Source organism: Podarcis erhardii (assembly GCF_964252035.2).
Source record: "Podarcis erhardii genome assembly, chromosome: 7".
In the NCBI taxonomy this organism is placed as follows: Eukaryota; Metazoa; Chordata; class Lepidosauria; order Squamata; family Lacertidae; genus Podarcis; species Podarcis erhardii.
Genome location: NC_138511.1, coordinates 48,895,463 through 48,913,081, shown reverse-complemented (window position 1 = coordinate 48,913,081; position 17,619 = coordinate 48,895,463). Strand labels below are relative to the sequence as shown.

Here is a 17,619-nt window from a genome sequence, read left to right as displayed (position 1 = left end):
ACAGACGTACAGCCACAATGCTGAACTGTGAAAGAAGCAATTATCTTCAATAAACTTTTCCTGTAAGTAAACTACAACGGAGTAAGGTCTCTCGTGAGCTGGGACCCACCTGGGTGGCTGTGACAGTAGCTATTAAGCCCATCGGCTATAAGGAGTCCAGTTGCTATACACACAGCCACAAACAGCCTCACACACACATACACACACACCAGAATGAAAGTTGGAATTAAAGGGCCACTGTATGAATGCAATAAGAATCTGCAAGCAGGCAGAGCAATCTTGAATTGAATTGAATTGCAGGCAGTCATAGCTGGCAGAGACCAGGTTGAAGGAAGCAGAGATCTACTCATAAAACAGGATGCCCCATTCTTCTCCTTGTGCCTGCAGCTCCCCTGTGCCCTTCCACTAAATCTGCTCTGGAGGGTTCCCAACTTTGTGGATCAGATTTTGAGCATGCAAATGAGGCTGTGGGTTGGGAAGAGAGGTAGGGGATTGCCCATTGTATGAGTGGAAGTCTTTCCTTGGCAGGGAGACGCAGTTGGATGTCACAGAAACATAGGAAGCTGCCTTTGGTACATCTAGCTCAGTATTGTCTACTCTGGTTAGCAGCATCTCTAGAATTCCTGATCTGAACCCAGAGATGTGATGTTGAGATTTGAACGTGGGACCTTCTGCATACAAAGCAACTATTCTGCTACTGCTGACCTTCCTCATGCCATTTTGGGAGACAGGGTTTCTTATTAGTGCAAGAATATATTTTTTATAATGCAATAGATCTATGGTGCTAAATTTTTAAGTTCAGTAAATATTGGGATTTAATCAGAACTTGTATGTTATAACTGGGATATGTTGTAAGACAGTCTCAGTGTGTATTAGAAGGGGGTTCGGGGTGTTTAATTAGTATTTATGTGTAAAGATTATGCATAAGACCTCAAGAATGTACCTCAAGATCCATGTGTATTGGAATATGTGTGTGGACCTACTTCTGAGCACCATCAATTAGCATGTAAATAGTTAATTACCTAGGTAAATATCCTAAGTGTGTACCAGCCTTTAATCCTATTCAGTCAACTGGTGTTGATGAAGTCAGACAAACACCTTTGTTTGTCTGACACCTGGTTTAACCATTGGCTAACCAAATACTAACCAAAGTATCAAGAGAACTGGGTATTAGAATACAAATGAATAAAGAGGGCTTGGTTTTTAGGAACAGCAGAATTAGGCAAGATGGCACCAGGAAGCAGAAAAGGAACCATGACTGCATGTTCCCTGGAGACTAAGATAGGCTGCAGAGCAAAAATGATGCTGATGCTGCTGCCGGAAGCATAAGCTGACACGCTTTGGGGTTCTGTTGCTGTGTGCCCCTCCACTGAAGGCTAAAGATATACACTGTGTGTGTAAAATAATCCATATATCATAGACCCTGGTGAAGGGCCAAGACCCTTGGAAACTCATGCACCACTTGGCAGAGATTGGGGTGGCTTGTAACAAAAATTATTGTTGGATTCTAATTTGTGTGCATTCGGCAAATGTTTGAATAATTTAAAAATAAGACACTGGATCCTTTAAGAATGGGTGCAGGGTTTCACCATATTTTTTATTTCAAGATTCATTCAATAAATATGCAGTTAGAAGATACCTTTAAAAGAGAGGCAAAAATCATAAAACTGGATTTCTGGATTTATGCAGAGTGAAAGACTGAAAAGGAAAAGAAGCTGAAGTATTATGAATGCATACATCTTTAAGGATGGATCAAGTATGTGTAAATAAGATTCATACCTTGAAGAGGCTGGAGGACAGTGAGTTTTGAATGAAATTAAAGCATTATTGATCTGTTACATGGTTTGTCTTGCAGTTTGGAAAAAATTCTCCACTGACACCTACCCCTGATTTCTTGCATCTGCTGCTGGAGTATGTAAATCCCACAAACCTTTACTACCCACCTGAGTTATTTGTTATTTGTTTTGTCTTTGGCTTATTTTTTATTATTTTACTTTTGTTCACACACATCCAGTTGAATTAACTGTTCTTCTTGACATGCATTATTAAGTAATCTCAAAAAATGTGTTTATTTATTTACCTAGTGAATATGTCAAACACGCAGGAAGCTGTACGAAGGGAAGGGAGTGGAATTAGCCTCTTGGATTAGCAAACCATATCATGTTCACTCCTTGTTATTTAAATGGCAGAGATAAACAAGCCTTGGGAGAATTGGAGAGAGACCTTAAAAGCACAGGTTGAGATGAGATGTCACTTATACTGAATTATGTTAGAAGGAAAGATTGGCCCATAAAATACGTTTAAGGATGAAAAGAACCTTTCTTTTTTGTAAATAGATTTTCTTAAAGGATAACAAGTAGAATAGATTGTCAACTCATACATTTAGGCAGTCAGCCAGCTATAAAACAATTCTCTCAAGTAAGACAAAGGATAATCACAATGCAGCATCAATGCAAGACATTCTTCTTGAGTTTATCTCTTATTATATGGAACTTACACTTCAGAGAACCCATGCAAGTAAGAAGATGGTCCTTTTTAGCCATTAAAATAAGATACAATGGCCACATCCACACCATGGATTTAAAGCACTAGTCTACCACTTTAGCAGACTTGGATAATCATGTGAACTGTAGTTTGTTAAGGGTGGTGACCTCACAGAGCTATAGTTCCCAGCACTCTTAACAAACTACACTTCTCAGGGTTTCCCATGGCCATTAAAGTGGTATACATGGGAGGGGGGGCATGATGATAGGTTCCACCTACACACATTCATGGCTGTCTTTAAGAAAAGGGCTGATGCTGTGATGTTTTTGTTTCAATTATATCTGTGTTCTAATAGATGATATTTAAACTTGTGTGTGTGTTTAATAGCTTTTTAGCACATCTTTTCTGTGTTTTTAGCTGTTTATATTTAACCTGTAAACTGCCTGGAGCCCCATCTGGGAAACGGTGGGATATAAATAAATAAAATAATAGTTCATTTGAAGGACATAGAATTCATGAACAAGTCTACGCATGTAGAAACTTTCCACGTGACTAGGATGCTTTGTATGTTTTCTAGTCACTCAGAGTTTCCTATGCTTATACAGCAGGCCAAAGCTGGCCACTGTGTTCAGTCCCCAACTGGGACTGAAGGCTGGGAATAAATACCTGCCTAGAACCTTGGGCAACCTCTGCCAGTCAATGTAGACTCTACTGTGCTATGACCTGACTTCCTAAAGCAGCTTCCTATGTTCCTAAGTTGTACTCCAACAACATCCCAAGACCACCACATTGGCTACTACTGCTCTGATTTCAGACTTTACAAAAGGATGTGAACCCCTCAATCATATACTTAGGTTGTATATATGTGCAAATAAGCCATATAAAGACACAGTCTCTGCTGTGCCTCATTTCTACAAAGAAAAACAGAACCAGCATAACTTCTCAAATCTCACAACAGCTCAGAGATAGGGGTGGCATGCAACAGTATTGACTGGTAGTCTTCAATTGGAATAGAAGGATGTACTGTATTGGGCATTATACAACAATTTTGTATTATAATGATATAGCTCTCCCAATATCAAACCGAAACTCATCCTTACATAGAATGTCTAGAGCAGGCTTCCTCAACCTCGGCCCTCCAGATGTTTTGAGACTACAATTCCCATCATCCCTGACCGCTGGTCCTGATAGCTAGAGATCATGGAATTGTAGGCCAAAAACATCTGGAGGGCCGAGGCTGAGGAAGCCTGGTCTAGAGAAATCACAGCATTCTCTGATTTCTCAGTAAAATGTGAATTAATAGGATTTAATATGACAATTAATGAGGAAAAATCAGTTGCAAGTATAGCATATCTCAATAAGATGCCTGGGGATTAGCTAAGTGACATGGAACAGGGTTTGTTTGTTTGTTTGCATTTTTTGTTCATTTGTTTTACATTGGGCTAGATAAGAACAACAGAAAAGCTCTATTGGGTCAGATCAAAGGCCCATGTGGTCATGCATTCTGTTCTTACACTGGCTAACCAGATGCCTATGGGAAGCCCACAAGCAGAATCCAAATACAACAGCTCTCTGATCTAGATGCTTTTCAGTGCAGGTGTTTTGGGACAACCTTCTAAATTCCTCTCGTTTTGTGAATGGCTGTCGAACCAATAGTAAACTATAAGGATGATATTTCACATTCTTTGTTCATCAGTATTCTACAATTTGCAGTAGAGCAAACTCTCAATAGGACTCATTAAGTGGATTGATAAAGCTGAAATATTTTTATCCAGACTTGTAAAAATGCATCAGTTTATCCCCAAGTCCCATTATAAATCAGCTGGACCCCATCATGTCTTGATGATGCCATTAAGAGCATGACAAGGACCAGTTGTTTCCTTCCAGCTGCCCTTATGAGTCTCGCAGCTCCTTTCCTTACAACTGCCCTACTGCCTGCCCCCCAATCCCTTCCCTCCACTCATCTTCCTCTTGCTGCTGCTCTATTCGGGGCTGTGAAAAGGAGAAAGGAAGAGAGGGGTATACTTTATCTGCTTCTCCCTCCACCCTATTTGATGTCTTGCTCACAACTGTAGCAGTATGCCAGGTCCTTCTATGTAACACCAAACTGCTCAAGCAGATGCTAGGAAGTTGGGATACATGTTTTGAAAGCAGGTGTGTGCTATGGACATGAAGTGAGGACATGAATTCTCAGACCATAGTGTTTGCCTCGTATTTCAACTGAGTGTTAGCAGTCACTGAGAATCCTATCCCTAAACCAGGAATTAGGGAAGCTGGTGTCATCACTACTTAGAATTGCCAGCATTGTTTCCTGACATGCATAACTCATATTCCCAAACAAAAATGGTGGAATTTGGTGTCATCACTACCTATAACGCTTTGCCAGCACTATTTCCTGATCCACGGAATCCATGTGTTGGCTTGGCAAAACATGTGAACAACAGGCAGAAAAGCAAGGGTTGCAATGCTTTCTTAAAACAAAAAAAAAGAAAAGAAGAAGCCAAGAACTCAGCATCTACCAAGAGAAGGATTCCTGGCAATATGTCTCCTGCAGACTGTTAAGTTCTGTATTGCATCTGAGATGGGGATGGGTAAAATCATCCATGCATGCTGGTCAATAGACTTTATTTGCATAGCCGACAGGCCATAGCATCCATACATGCATGAAATGCTCATTTATTCACAGGGGAAATAAGTGAAGTGTGTATCTTTATTTAAAATATTTATAACCTGCTCTTCATCAACATAGATATCAGGATGGAATACTGAACAGGAAACAACCAAATCATAAAGCAGACAACAATGCATACTTAAATACACCATCAATTGCCCCCAAAAGCATCTAAAAACAAAAGAGCAGGCTAAACTCTAATCAAATTACAAAACTTAAAATGTGTGGGTAAATAAATAACTCTTAACCTAGTGCCAACATGATATCACTTTCAGTGCCAGTCATACCTGTAAGGCAGTAATGGGAAAATCTTTTGGCTCCAGAGGCCACATCCTTATCTGATCATAGCCTCATGGGTATGATCATGGGAAACCTGCCAGTAAGCTGATGTCACAATGACACCAGCTGATTGGGTGCTTTGACGTCCTGAAGCTGGGACTTTAAAGGACTATGCAGGGCTTGAAAGGAGCCATGCATGATGCTCTAAAGTGCCTGTGTCTTTGCCTGTTTTTCCTGGCCCATGCAATATCAGCAGCACACTTTGAGGCTTGTGATTGTGTATTGTCATCCATGTCTCTTCCTGCCTCACGCCTGATATGCATATAACAGCAGCAGGTGGCTGGGGGAGGGGGGGAAATGGCATCTGGGTTATATTGGAAACCCTAATGGACCAACGTAGGCCAGAGGTTTCTCACTCCTGCTGCATTTCACAGATCAGGGCATCACTGCACCGGAGGCCATAAAACATCTAGCTCTGGATACCTGCTCCACCAAAACAAATCTCAGTCAGCAAGAAATGGAATAGCATTGCAAATCTCAAAATGCAATATTTTTATGGAATATCCATGCAGCATCAAGTAAGGGCTACAAACTATATCTATCTATATTTACATATATAATATAGACAATAATGCAAGCATAGGAGGCACAGTAGACAGTTGTCCTTGCCAAGTGGCACATGAAGGCTTTTTAATTAAACATTCATCAGAAGCCAATAAAAGGAAAACAAACAAACCCAAGTACTAAGGGGCAATCACTTACTGTCTTCAGTTGCCACAATGGTTATGTTGTGCCATGTGCTGGTTTCTCTGTCCAGTGGAGTTGCGAGTGTTATCCTTCCATCCTGCGTATTAATGTTGAACTGCCTCTCAAGGTCAGTGTTTCGATCAATGGAAAACCTACAAAATGGACATCCTTGAAATTTACTTAAAAGACATTTGTTTGGCCTAAATGCATTGTAACAAAATCTAAGCAATCCATCACAAAGAGCAGCTTTATAGCCCCAGTGGATTTGTGGAGCTCAATCGTGTTATAATTTATAAGACAAAAAATGATGGGCTGAGAATCAAGAAACAGAATTATAGCCCAAGGAGTAATTAGCTGCATCCTCTCAGGACGAAGGTTAGAAGCTGTCATCGAGATCAGTAGGTAGCATCTTTTAAAAGCTACTGCGAATCAAGAGTTAATTAGATGATCCATCACATTTATTGGACAACCTGTGCTGTATTTCATAGCAACTGCTGATAATTCTGTCAATACATTAAGCAGGCAGGGCTCCTGTTTTTACAAGATGCAACTAATGTTCTTATCCCAACAAACACCACTTCTGATTAATTAAGTGAATACGTCACCTGCTTATGTTTAAGCATAACTGTGGACAATAGCTGGTTAACAACCCTTTACTGGTAAAACACTTCCAAAAAACCAGAAAGATTGGCTGCTTTATGGATTGACATCATTGGTTTCTAACAAAACAACTTTGATCTGACAGCTAAGCAGAGCTTGCAAATGAGAATGTGCAGGTACATTATGCAGCTTTAACACAGAAGCCAGCTTGACTAACAAGAAAGAGCTGCAGTAAATTGTTCCAACAGTGCATTAAACAAAATGGTGATTTAGAACTCCCTGCAAGATCTCCAGGAAAGCTTTTATGTTGGTCCATTTTCATATACTTGTTTTATTAATGCATTACTTGTAAAAGAAACCAAACTGGAAAATTAAGCCTCACAATTTCTGGTGGGTCACGCACAATGAGAGAAAGAGAGTGAGATTGAAAGTACTGATATGGTACAGCAGTCACAGCTTTGAGGGGCTTCACTAAATCCTAGTGGTGAATTTATATAAGGGACTATAATGACTGTTGTTCCAAAGCATGGCATTGCACAACATCACACCACAACTATTTTGCATCTCCTCAGCTTTCTGCCTCAGCATGCAGGGATGAATTACTAGGAAGCATCAAACTGGGTTAGATATATTATGTCATATTGAGAAGTGAGATGGTGATGACGATGCTTGAGCAACTCAGATAAATCTGCTAAGAACACAGGAAGGTGCCTTATGCTAAACCAGACCATTGCTTCACCTAGTACACTATTGCCTTTTCTGACTGACAGAGGCTTTCCAGGGTTTCAGGCAGGGTTTCAGCCCTACCTGGAGACACCAGGGATTGAATCTGGGTCCTTCTGCATGAAAAACAGATACTCTGCCATGGGGGGCAACCTGATCTGTACATCGAAGAGAAGCTGGCAAGTGAATTGGAAATAAACTTAATAAATAAAAAACAAACAAAAATACATTTTCACCCTTTCTGAATATTCCATATTTTGAGAATACAGTGGTACCTCAGGTTACATACGCTTCAGGTTACATACGCTTCAGGTTACAGATTCTGCTAACCCAGGAATAGTGCTTCAGGTCAAGAACTTTGCTTCAGGATGAGAACAGAAATTTTGCTCTGGCAGCACAGCAGCAGCAGGAGGCCCCATTAGCTAAAGTGGTACTTCAGATTAAGAACAGTTTCAGGTTAAGAACGGCCTCCGGAATGAATTAAGTACTTACCCCGAGGTACCACTGTACATCTTTTGAGAAAAAATATACATTGACTGGGAGTTGTACCCCTCCTTACACAGTATGCAAACTCATCTGCCATCCCCCCCACATTAAGTCCCTAGCCCTTTACCTGCCCAGAAAGAAATGTCCCCACTGTGGAAGGACGTGTGGATGCAGAATTGGTCTCCACAGTCACTTATGGACTCATTGTTAAAACCGTGTTTATAGAAGACAATCTTACTTGGCTATGAGTGATCGCCAAAGAAGAACCCTGTGAAACTACTAAGTTTATTTTTTACCTTCCCAAACCCTTTTATAAAGCCATTTCTCTTCTATTCTGCAGCCCTGCTTTGCACCCATTTTCACATTCACCCCCATGTTTATGCATCCTCCTCCTCCTTTTGTACAACCATTGTTACCAACAAACCACCCACATGGAAACCTCCTGCATCTTCCTCCTCCCACACCTTGCAGCCACTAAACACCCTTTTCACATTTTGCTCAATTATGAAGCCACCATCCCCTCCTTTTCTTCAGACTGCCAGTTAGCTTGCTCAGTTAGAGAATATTAAGTCCATTTGATGAATCTCATACATATATGGGTGTTTGCTTGTTAATAAACTCTCTCTTCTAAATTACTACACTAAATCTAGAACTTTGTATTGAAGACAATACAGTGGATGCTCAGGTTGCGAACGTGATCCATGCAGGAGGCACGTTCACAACCCGCAGTGTTTGCAACACACAGTGCCGTGTCCGCGCACGCGTGGGTTGTGATTTGGCACTTCTGCGCATGCACAAAGAGCAATTTAGCACTTCTGCGCATTCACAAGTGCTGAAACCCCGAAGTAATCTGTTCTGGTACTTCCAGGTTCGGCGCGGTGCTCAACCGAAGAACACGCAACCTGAAGCGTCTGTAACCCAAGGTATGACTGTACATGGTACCAGAAGTGAAATACATGATTGTGAGAAGGTACTATGGGCTATTTAAGGGCTCTGCATCCTTTATATCTCACAAATGAGGCAGCTGAAGAATGGAAGAGGGAGAAGTTTAAAGCAGTCTTAATTTTTTCAGTGCTCCTCCCTTCTCACTGTACTCAAACAATGTCAGAGGTTTGAATAGGCAGGGACACTGAGGGGTTATTGTGTTGCTGTTAAAACCAGTTTTAACAAGGAGAATTAGCAGCAATGGATACAGAATAGAAGCTAACACCAAAGAGCAAGCACAGAATTTCTTTCCCAACTCCCTTCTCACTGTGCTCAAACCTTGTTTTAAACTGCCACTCTCCCCGTCCAGCCCCCTGCTCACTCTACTGAAACCTCTGTCATTGTTTAAAATCAGCACTTTCCCCTCTCAGTTTCTTTCCATCTCTGCTTTATTCAAACCTCTCCTGTTGTGTAAAACCCTATTTCCCTCTGTATCTCTGTTTGCTTTTAAAGTCTTATAAAGCATGTTTCCCTTCAGCACAGCAGCTTGTAGCAAAATTGCTGCTTGGCTGAACTTGAATCGAATCGGGAACTGAATTAGTTTGTTTTGTAAATGGATGGGTGTGAACTGCAATTAGTTCTTTTTTGGACATGTTCTTTAAAAATGAACTTTCCAAGCTCACCATCTCTTAGCCTAACCTCACAGGACATCCCCAAGTATATTGCAGTGAATGCTTTGGGAAAAGGGGGACATACAGATGTAAAGAAGGAGGTGGTGGAGAGAAATGTAAAGTGGTAGGAATGAAAATATGGTTGCTAAAGAATCATTTAAAAAAATGAAGTGTACAAAATACACATTAACTGAGACAAATTTATCAGAGAAATAGAACCAGGCTTGTTCACTAGCCAGATTTTCAACTCATCTGTTATACACCAATCCACTGCTGGGATATTGAAGCATGCATATATATGTTAAATTGTACACTGGATATGCAATAATTCCACTTTTTGAAAAAGAAGAAAAAAAGAAGTTGCGAATCTTGATTCATATGTGCAAGCAAAAGTCATACTATGCATTGATTTTATTTAGCTAAATAAATAAATGTCTCCCTTGCTGTAATTCTATTTACAATCTCTGTAGCTATAGGGAGAAAAAAAAACCAGGGGATTTGTGCATGTTTCCATATTGACTTTCAACAAGCTATTTACAAAATCAAAATGCATTAAAGAGTATAACAATTTCTCAACACAACTGAAACAGGTTTACAAGTTTCCAAGGAAGCAAAGCCCCCTCCTGACTCTAAGTTAATATATATCATGTGCAATGTTTGTAGCTACCTTGTCTTTATAATGATATTATAGCTCTTTTTAATGAGGGCACACTGTCACACAAGTAAGCAATACATAAAAGTACATTTCTGTAAGGAAAACTGGGGGGAGCGGAAAGAGAGTATCTAGGTAAATAATAACCTTCAAAATTGCCTTAGTAACGCCACAGTTTATTGGGACTTTGCTGTTAGCTTTTGGGGCTATGTGGGAGAAAATTGGTGGTGTGATCATACATTTCTTTACCTTAATGCCAATGCAGATTCAAATGCAGTGTTCCTTCCCTATGCCCGTAGCTGCTTCCATGAAATACTTTCTGTTTTGCACCAATGCAAATGAACACTTTACAACAGCATTTGGCTTTGCAAAACCCACACAGCCACCTTTTTTGCTTTCTCCTGCTGAGATGTGATTCATAATATTGATGCCATAAATCACTGTATCTCAACAATGCCAAGCAGAGAGGGCATGTTACTAGGTGACTGAGATAAACAGCTGCATGTCAGGAAGGCATATCTGGGTGGGTGTACGCACACACACACACACACACACACACACACACACACAATTTTAGGGCATGCTATGAATTAAGAAAATGATTTGCTTTTGCTAGAAATGAAATATCCTTGAGGGGTGTGTGTGTGCAGAAACACACATTTTTTCCTTTGCATTCAGTGGGAAGAAAGGTGTTAAAGGAGAAAGGATTTCACTCAAGACCTGATAGATTCTGGATTCATAGGTAGAACAAAAGATGCAGAGGAAGTGCAGAGGCAGAGACTCATTCAAATTTAATACCTTTGGAATGAGCTCTTTGGTCAGAAAATAACAATTTATGATGTTTGAGAAATTTGATGTTTGCACATTCCAATATAGTTCAGTGCCAAAATAATTTCCTGTGCCTCCCTCTCCTCCCCAAGCCCCCACCATTCTCCATCAATTAATGAGCAAAGAAATTGCATTCATACATTATCAAGAAGAGGGGGAAACAAGAAGATGAAATGCTAGAGATGGATATCCTTGGTCTCATTCCCTTCTGGACAACCTTCCTGGGCCACTTGTCCCTAGTGAGATTGTCCAGAGGCAAGAGTGGGCAGAGCAATGAGTATCAATTTTGCTGATGTACAGTAGGCTAATTTTGCACACACTCACATACCCTTCACTATCCTCCAGCCATGCGAGAAAAAGGGATTATCAGAGTTCAAGGACACATTTCAGTCAGACAACACCATTCAAGGAGGAGGAGAATCAGGGCCAGGGGAGGGATGGATCAGGGGAGAGGGGGTGTTGTTGGGCGTGGCATGGGGAGTGTCCCAAGGGTCAGACAAATAGGATTGGATGACCATATTTGGCCACTGGACCTGAGGTTCCTCATCCCTGCCCTACCCTAACCTTCCCTGAATCTCCTTTTGGTATGATACCTACAGTCTGTTTGACCATCCCCTGGCAACTTTCCTTATGCTTTCCTGAACCTAGTTCTTCAGCTCTTTTACCCAGTTATAGCATCCTCATTCTGCCTTACTTCTTGACATCTGTTAGAAAATAACCCAGTTATTGTAAAATAACAACATTGAAATAGGATTGTATAGCAATTAAATTAGCCAAACGGGATCCCCAAAATGGACTTTGGAATACTTGCTAATGAGCAGCATGATTCTGCACATGTCCTAGAACAAAGTATATTTCTTTGGTTTTGCTCTGAGCAGTGAATGTAGTTCTATTGAATGAAAACGAGAGAAAGCAGTGAAAGCAGGGAGTTAACACTAAATATCCTCTCCATAGTAGCTGCTGTTCAGGGAATTTCACCATAAGAGACAACAAGCATAATGAGTCGCTGGATAATGTAAGTGCAACGGACTGATTAAGTTCCTAAAACCTTCCAAATATGTAATGCAAGCAGACTCCCTGATTTAGTTATTAATCAATTTTACAAAGGTAACAAATAAGATACCTTCCACTAGTAACTGAATTAACTGAATTAACTGAATTCTCATTGGTCAGAAACACCTCATAGTCCCCTGCCATGATAAAGCAGGAAACTTGCATTTATTTTATTTTTATTTATCATTGCATTTCTATCTTGCCTTCCCTCTACTGAGCTTAAAGTGGTCACATGGATCTCTCCTTCTCCATGTGATTAGGTTAGGCTGAGAGTTAATGATTGGCCCAAGGTCACCAAATGAGCTTCTAGGTTGCGTAAGGATTTGGACCCTAGTTCCCCAGGTACAAATCTGGTCATTTCACCACACTTGATTCCGCTAGCATTTTTCTTGATCAATACATTTGTTTTTAAAAAGTCACTTTAAGCAAAACCTGGACAGTTGCCTGGTAGTAAGCCCCAATCTGCCCAGTGGAACTTATTTCTAAATAAACATTAAAAGTGCTGTGTTACACAATAGTAACCTAGGAATGTATGGTGTGACCTGAAAAAAGTATTATGCAGATTAGTTATTTGCTTCCTATAGAACAGGGGTCAGCAAACTTTTTCAGCAGGGGGCCGGTCCATTGTCCCTCAGACCTTGTGGGGGGCCAGACTATATTTTGAAGGAAAAAATGAACTAATTTCTATGCCCCACAAATAACCCAGAGATGCATTTTAAATAAAATGACACATTCTACTCATGTAAAAACACGCTGATTCCCAGACCGTCCGTGGGCCAGATTGAGAAGACGATTGGGCTGGATCCAGCCCCTGGGCCTTAGTTTGCCTACGCATGTGTCAGGGGCTCAGGAGCAGAGGCACAGGGAAGATGGGAGATGGAGAGCGAGGGCGAGGAATCAGAGGGCAGTGTAGGAGGAGACAGTGGTCCGAGGGATTCCATAAGCCTCTCCAGCGAATCGGAAGATTCACAGAAGGGAGCGCCAGTGGCCAGGGGTAGGGGGGTCCCAAGGGGAACGCCCCAGGAGCAAGGGGGGAGCAGGGACTCCCAGAGTAGTAGTTGGAGATCAGGACCAGCTTCCCCACCAGAGCAGAGTGGGGGGGAAGGGTCCCAGGCATCGGGACCAGTACTTCCCTCACCAGAGAGAGAAGACAAGGCAGAGCTGACCACGCCTTCCTCGGAGAGTCGTACAACGGAGGGGAGGTCAGATCTGGCCAGTGTCACGGAAGAGGGAAGCAGTGATAGAAGCAGTGTAACGGTTAGGAGAAAGGTCACTGGGTTGGCGCGAGAAGCAAGTTCAAATGTACAGGAGCGCGGGACAGCAGAGAGTGAGGATTGGGAACCGGGTCCTAAAGCACGCCGGAGGCAGGGGGAGGAGCTAAGCGACTCAGCGTCGGAAGAGTCCAGGAAGGGCAATGCCCCAGAGGGCAGGAGGACCCAGAGGAGGAGAGAGCAGTGTAGAAGGTGGAGCAGGGCTAGGATCTTAAACTGGTGCGGAAGGGGAAGTGATTCAGATAGGACTTCGCCGATCTAGAGTCTAGACGTAGGGTTGCACGCTCGGGCTTTGAAATGGAAATTATACTTCAATAAAGACTTTTGTACATAATATCAGCCTGGCGTTGGTCCTCTGTGAGCTGGGACCTAGAGGCAGCCCTGACAGCATGCTTTAGAATTTATTGCCTATTTCATCCAGAAACCTCTAAATTTGCTCCCAATTTTACTTTGGGTGAATTCTGTGGCAACCTAAAGCAGACAGTGCTTTTTTCTGGGGGTATTTGAGGGTAAGCAGTACCAGCACTTTCACCACTCCACATGTTAAAAGTGTGGCACTTACTGTAACAACTTGAGTAGTGAGTTGAGTAGTGGCACCATTTTCTCCCTTAAGGGGAAAAAAAGCACCGAGAGCAGCCATTCCCAATACTGGGTCCCCATATGTTGTTGGATAACAATTCCCAACCTCCTTCTTCCCTGACAATTGGCAGTGTTGTTTGGGGCTGATGGAACTTGTAGGGCAATAATATCTGGGGACCCAAGTTTGGAGAAGCCTATCCCTTTCTACTTGATTTATCTATTTAACTTAGGAGGCCAGTCAGTGCTTTTTTCTGTTAGTGTTCCTCTTATTAAAAAGGCGTGTGGGTTTATGAAAGTCAGAATAGCTGAATCAGTGTGCATATCACCTGTAATCCACATGGGCACTTGACTTCACAAATTATAAGACAGGTCAAGGATTTAAATTTTGAGTATCTAAGATTTTCTTTTAAAAAACATAACAAAAAAACTACATGTCAAATAGTACCATAGAATAGCTTACCTACTGACACATTCTGCAGAACTTAAGAAGTTTGCATCAGTCAGAGACATATATTGATCCAATGAGAACTATTTTCTATCACTAGTCAAGATTTTCTGCCCCTTCATTTGACATAATCACTTTCTTATTATCTGATCACCAACAGCATTGCATAATCCTGTTGCACAGATGGCAGCTTCAAAGAATTTTGGTGAAGGAACTGTACTCATGAGGCAGAGAGAGGCTTAGCATTTTCCAACTGCAATTAAAAATTAGGAAATGCCTAAGGCTGATGGATTTTCTCTCATATTTCTAATCACTTGGATGTTTATTTTTCAAATAAAAAACACCCCAGGCACCTTAAAGACTAACACACTCATGGGCCAGATTCTACTTCATCAGGTGCATGAAATGTGCAGCTAACTAGGTTGATATATATGCATGGCAGTAGGGGGAGGGAGTGCAAGAGAGAGAGGAGGAGAGTCATAAATTGAGCTGATGAGATCAAGCAATGCAAGACATAATGCAAGATGCATCATATTCCTATGGAGAGCACAAATGAATACATGAACCAATTAAATGAGTACAAAATCCCACCAGAAGAGGTATGACTCACAACTCCCAGCTAGAGGCCCCTGGTGGTGAATTGGTATAGTGAGAATCATATGTACAAATACATAGGGATGTATCCATTGGTGACTTTGCTTTACTAGAAAGGGTTTCCACTAACAGAAATATTGGCACCTGATTTTCATCAATCTCCCACCTACCTAACCTGGCTACTCTATCCCTCTGGCTGGTTGTGGTGATTGAAGGCAGCCAGACAGACAGAAAGGCTGCTCTCCCAAAGGTGGAGCTGACACTGATTCCATTGTACTTTCTTTCCTTTCCTTCTTTGTCTGATGTTATGACTCTCAGGTTAGCTTGCAATTATTTTTTTAAAAAAATAATAAATAAAAATAGAAGCCATCATGCCAAAGCCATATTTAAACTGCCGTTCAGTTCAACAAAACAAGGCAGAAGCAGCCAAGTTCAGAAATCAAGGCCTGGGAAATGGTCTTGTCCTGGAGCAGTAAAGTCATATGACTAGTTGTCATGCAGGCCCTCCTTGGGGAGGCTGTTCCATAGGCAACACACCATTAAGAATTCCCTTTCTCTGGTCACTATATTCTTAACAAGCTGGGTGGCATCACACCCAGAGAATGGGCTCAAAAACTGACCTCCAAGTATGGCAGAGAGGGGAAAAAAGTATGGCAGAGATGGGGAATGTTTTGAGCCCAAGGACCACCTTCCAGGGGCTACATGCCATTAGGAGGTGGGGCCAAAGGCAAAAGAGGGTATTACCAGGGGTACACTAGGCTTCATTTCAACTAAAGACAAGAGGCGTTAAAGCAGCAGTACCTTATAGAGCTTGAAGATACATCAGGATCATGGGCAGTCACCTGGCCAATCACAGAGTTAATAGCAGCATTCTCATGTACTTCTAGTAGGTAACTTGGTGATGAAAAAATTGGAGGTTCATCAGCATCCTCTATGACAATTTTCACTGTTGCAGTATCCTTGAAGGGTCCCACACTGATGAAACGTGGATCAATATGCACATTACTCGCTTCTACCTTCAGAGTATAGGATCTTTTCGTCTCAAAGTCCAGGGGCTGTTAAGAATGACAAAGACAAATGCCTTTCACTAATGACCACAGCAGCAAGAACTAGCAAAAGGATGGAAGTGTTATGCATTTAAAACCTAATCACTGAGTTATAATGCAATCTCTTTCCGCTTCCTTTGAACTGGGCTATAAATGTCCTGGGCATGTATTGATGTCTCTGTAGCCCCCCCCCCCCCATTTGTGGTTCCTTTTCTGCTTTATAAAATATAAAACTAAGCACACACAAATAAACACATACATACACTATCTTGCCATGAGTGCAGTCACTATTCTGCTTAGCCAAAAATAATAATGTTACTGCCAATGGCCTGGATTGCATATTAATCACACACCTAATCAGTATTCTGCTTGTTGGAGATAAGGAGCAAAGAAAAAAGTATGCAAGTTTATATATTTTGATATTTGCAAAGGGGGAGGGGAGCCATGCAGAATTGAAGGGTTTGGAGAGACAGTGCTGAGAACAATTTAGGTATAATCGTAAGAAAAAATAGCAATATTGCCATACAGATTAATCCAAGGATAGCCAGTGTGGTCTCCTCTAGATATCACACTACATCTCCCATCATTTTGGCTAATAGTTCTGCTGACTGGGTTGGATGGGAATTGTAGTCCAAGAACATTGGTGGAGGGGACGATGTTGGCTAACCCTGGGTTAAGCTGAATTTATGAGAAAATTTGCACCTGGTAACCATCAAGAAAGTTTTTCAGCTAGCTGCCATGTGCCTTTATTCTCTACTATAGAGAGAGACACACATGGAGTATGTGAGCATTTGCAAGCCTAGAATTCAACCAGCTTTCCCTTAAATTTTGGCTGATTTGTTCATGTAAAACCTATGTTCCCTACAATCTGTATTTGATTTTGCTTCTAGCTTAATTCCACACAAGCAATGTTTACATAGGGCAAAAATGGGACGCTCAGTGTCTCCTGCTGAGTTACAGTCATTCAGTTTAGATGCACAGGGACACAGGATGTTTATATGAGTCAAACCATTGGACAATCTAGCACAGCAATGTCTACATTGACTGGCAATGGCTCTCCAATATTTCAGATGGGGTTTTATCGCAGCTATACCAAGAGACGTTGGTGACTGATTCTGGGTCTTTCTGCATGCAAAATATGTGCTCAACCACTGAAGTATGCCTTTACCAAAAGCATTCAAAAGGACACAAACACAATTTGATTTGATATATTGATAGGCAACTTCTCATAGTAACATACTCTCTTGAGTATTCCCTGACAAAATAAGTGAATACAATAGCATCAACCATTCCAAATACTAAAAAAAACCCCACACATCAAGAATAAAAGAAACATCCATCCCAGACATTTAAAATGAAAACCTAAAGTGTTGTGGAAAGCTCACTTTCCAGTTGAGAAAGCTCAACTGGAAATGAGATGTATTGTTCAATCTAACTAAGGATTAGAAATTTTTTCAGCTCAGGGACCTCATTCACTTCTAGGCAGGGGCACCAAGTAGGGAAGGGGACAACCTCCCCTATTTTAAATGAAGGGGCTGGGCCCCTGAAAGTTCCATGGCAGTTATG

At 41.4% G+C, this 17,619-nt stretch overlaps 1 protein-coding gene across 5 annotated transcripts in view; it reads right to left on the bottom strand.

Moving 5' to 3' along the window:
- The window catches only part of CDH8 (cadherin 8), a 234,424-nt gene that overhangs the window by 57,385 nt on the left and 159,420 nt on the right, over window positions 1-17,619 (bottom strand). For all 5 annotated transcript variants that reach the window (XM_081871927.1, XM_081871929.1, XM_081871928.1 and 2 more), the window contains 2 exons: window positions 15,809-16,062; window positions 6,197-6,333 (listed from right to left, as the gene is read on the bottom strand). In XM_081871927.1, the coding sequence (XP_081728053.1) occupies window positions 6,197-6,333; window positions 15,809-16,062 (391 nt within the window). The remainder of the gene's footprint in view (window positions 1-6,196; window positions 6,334-15,808; window positions 16,063-17,619) is intronic.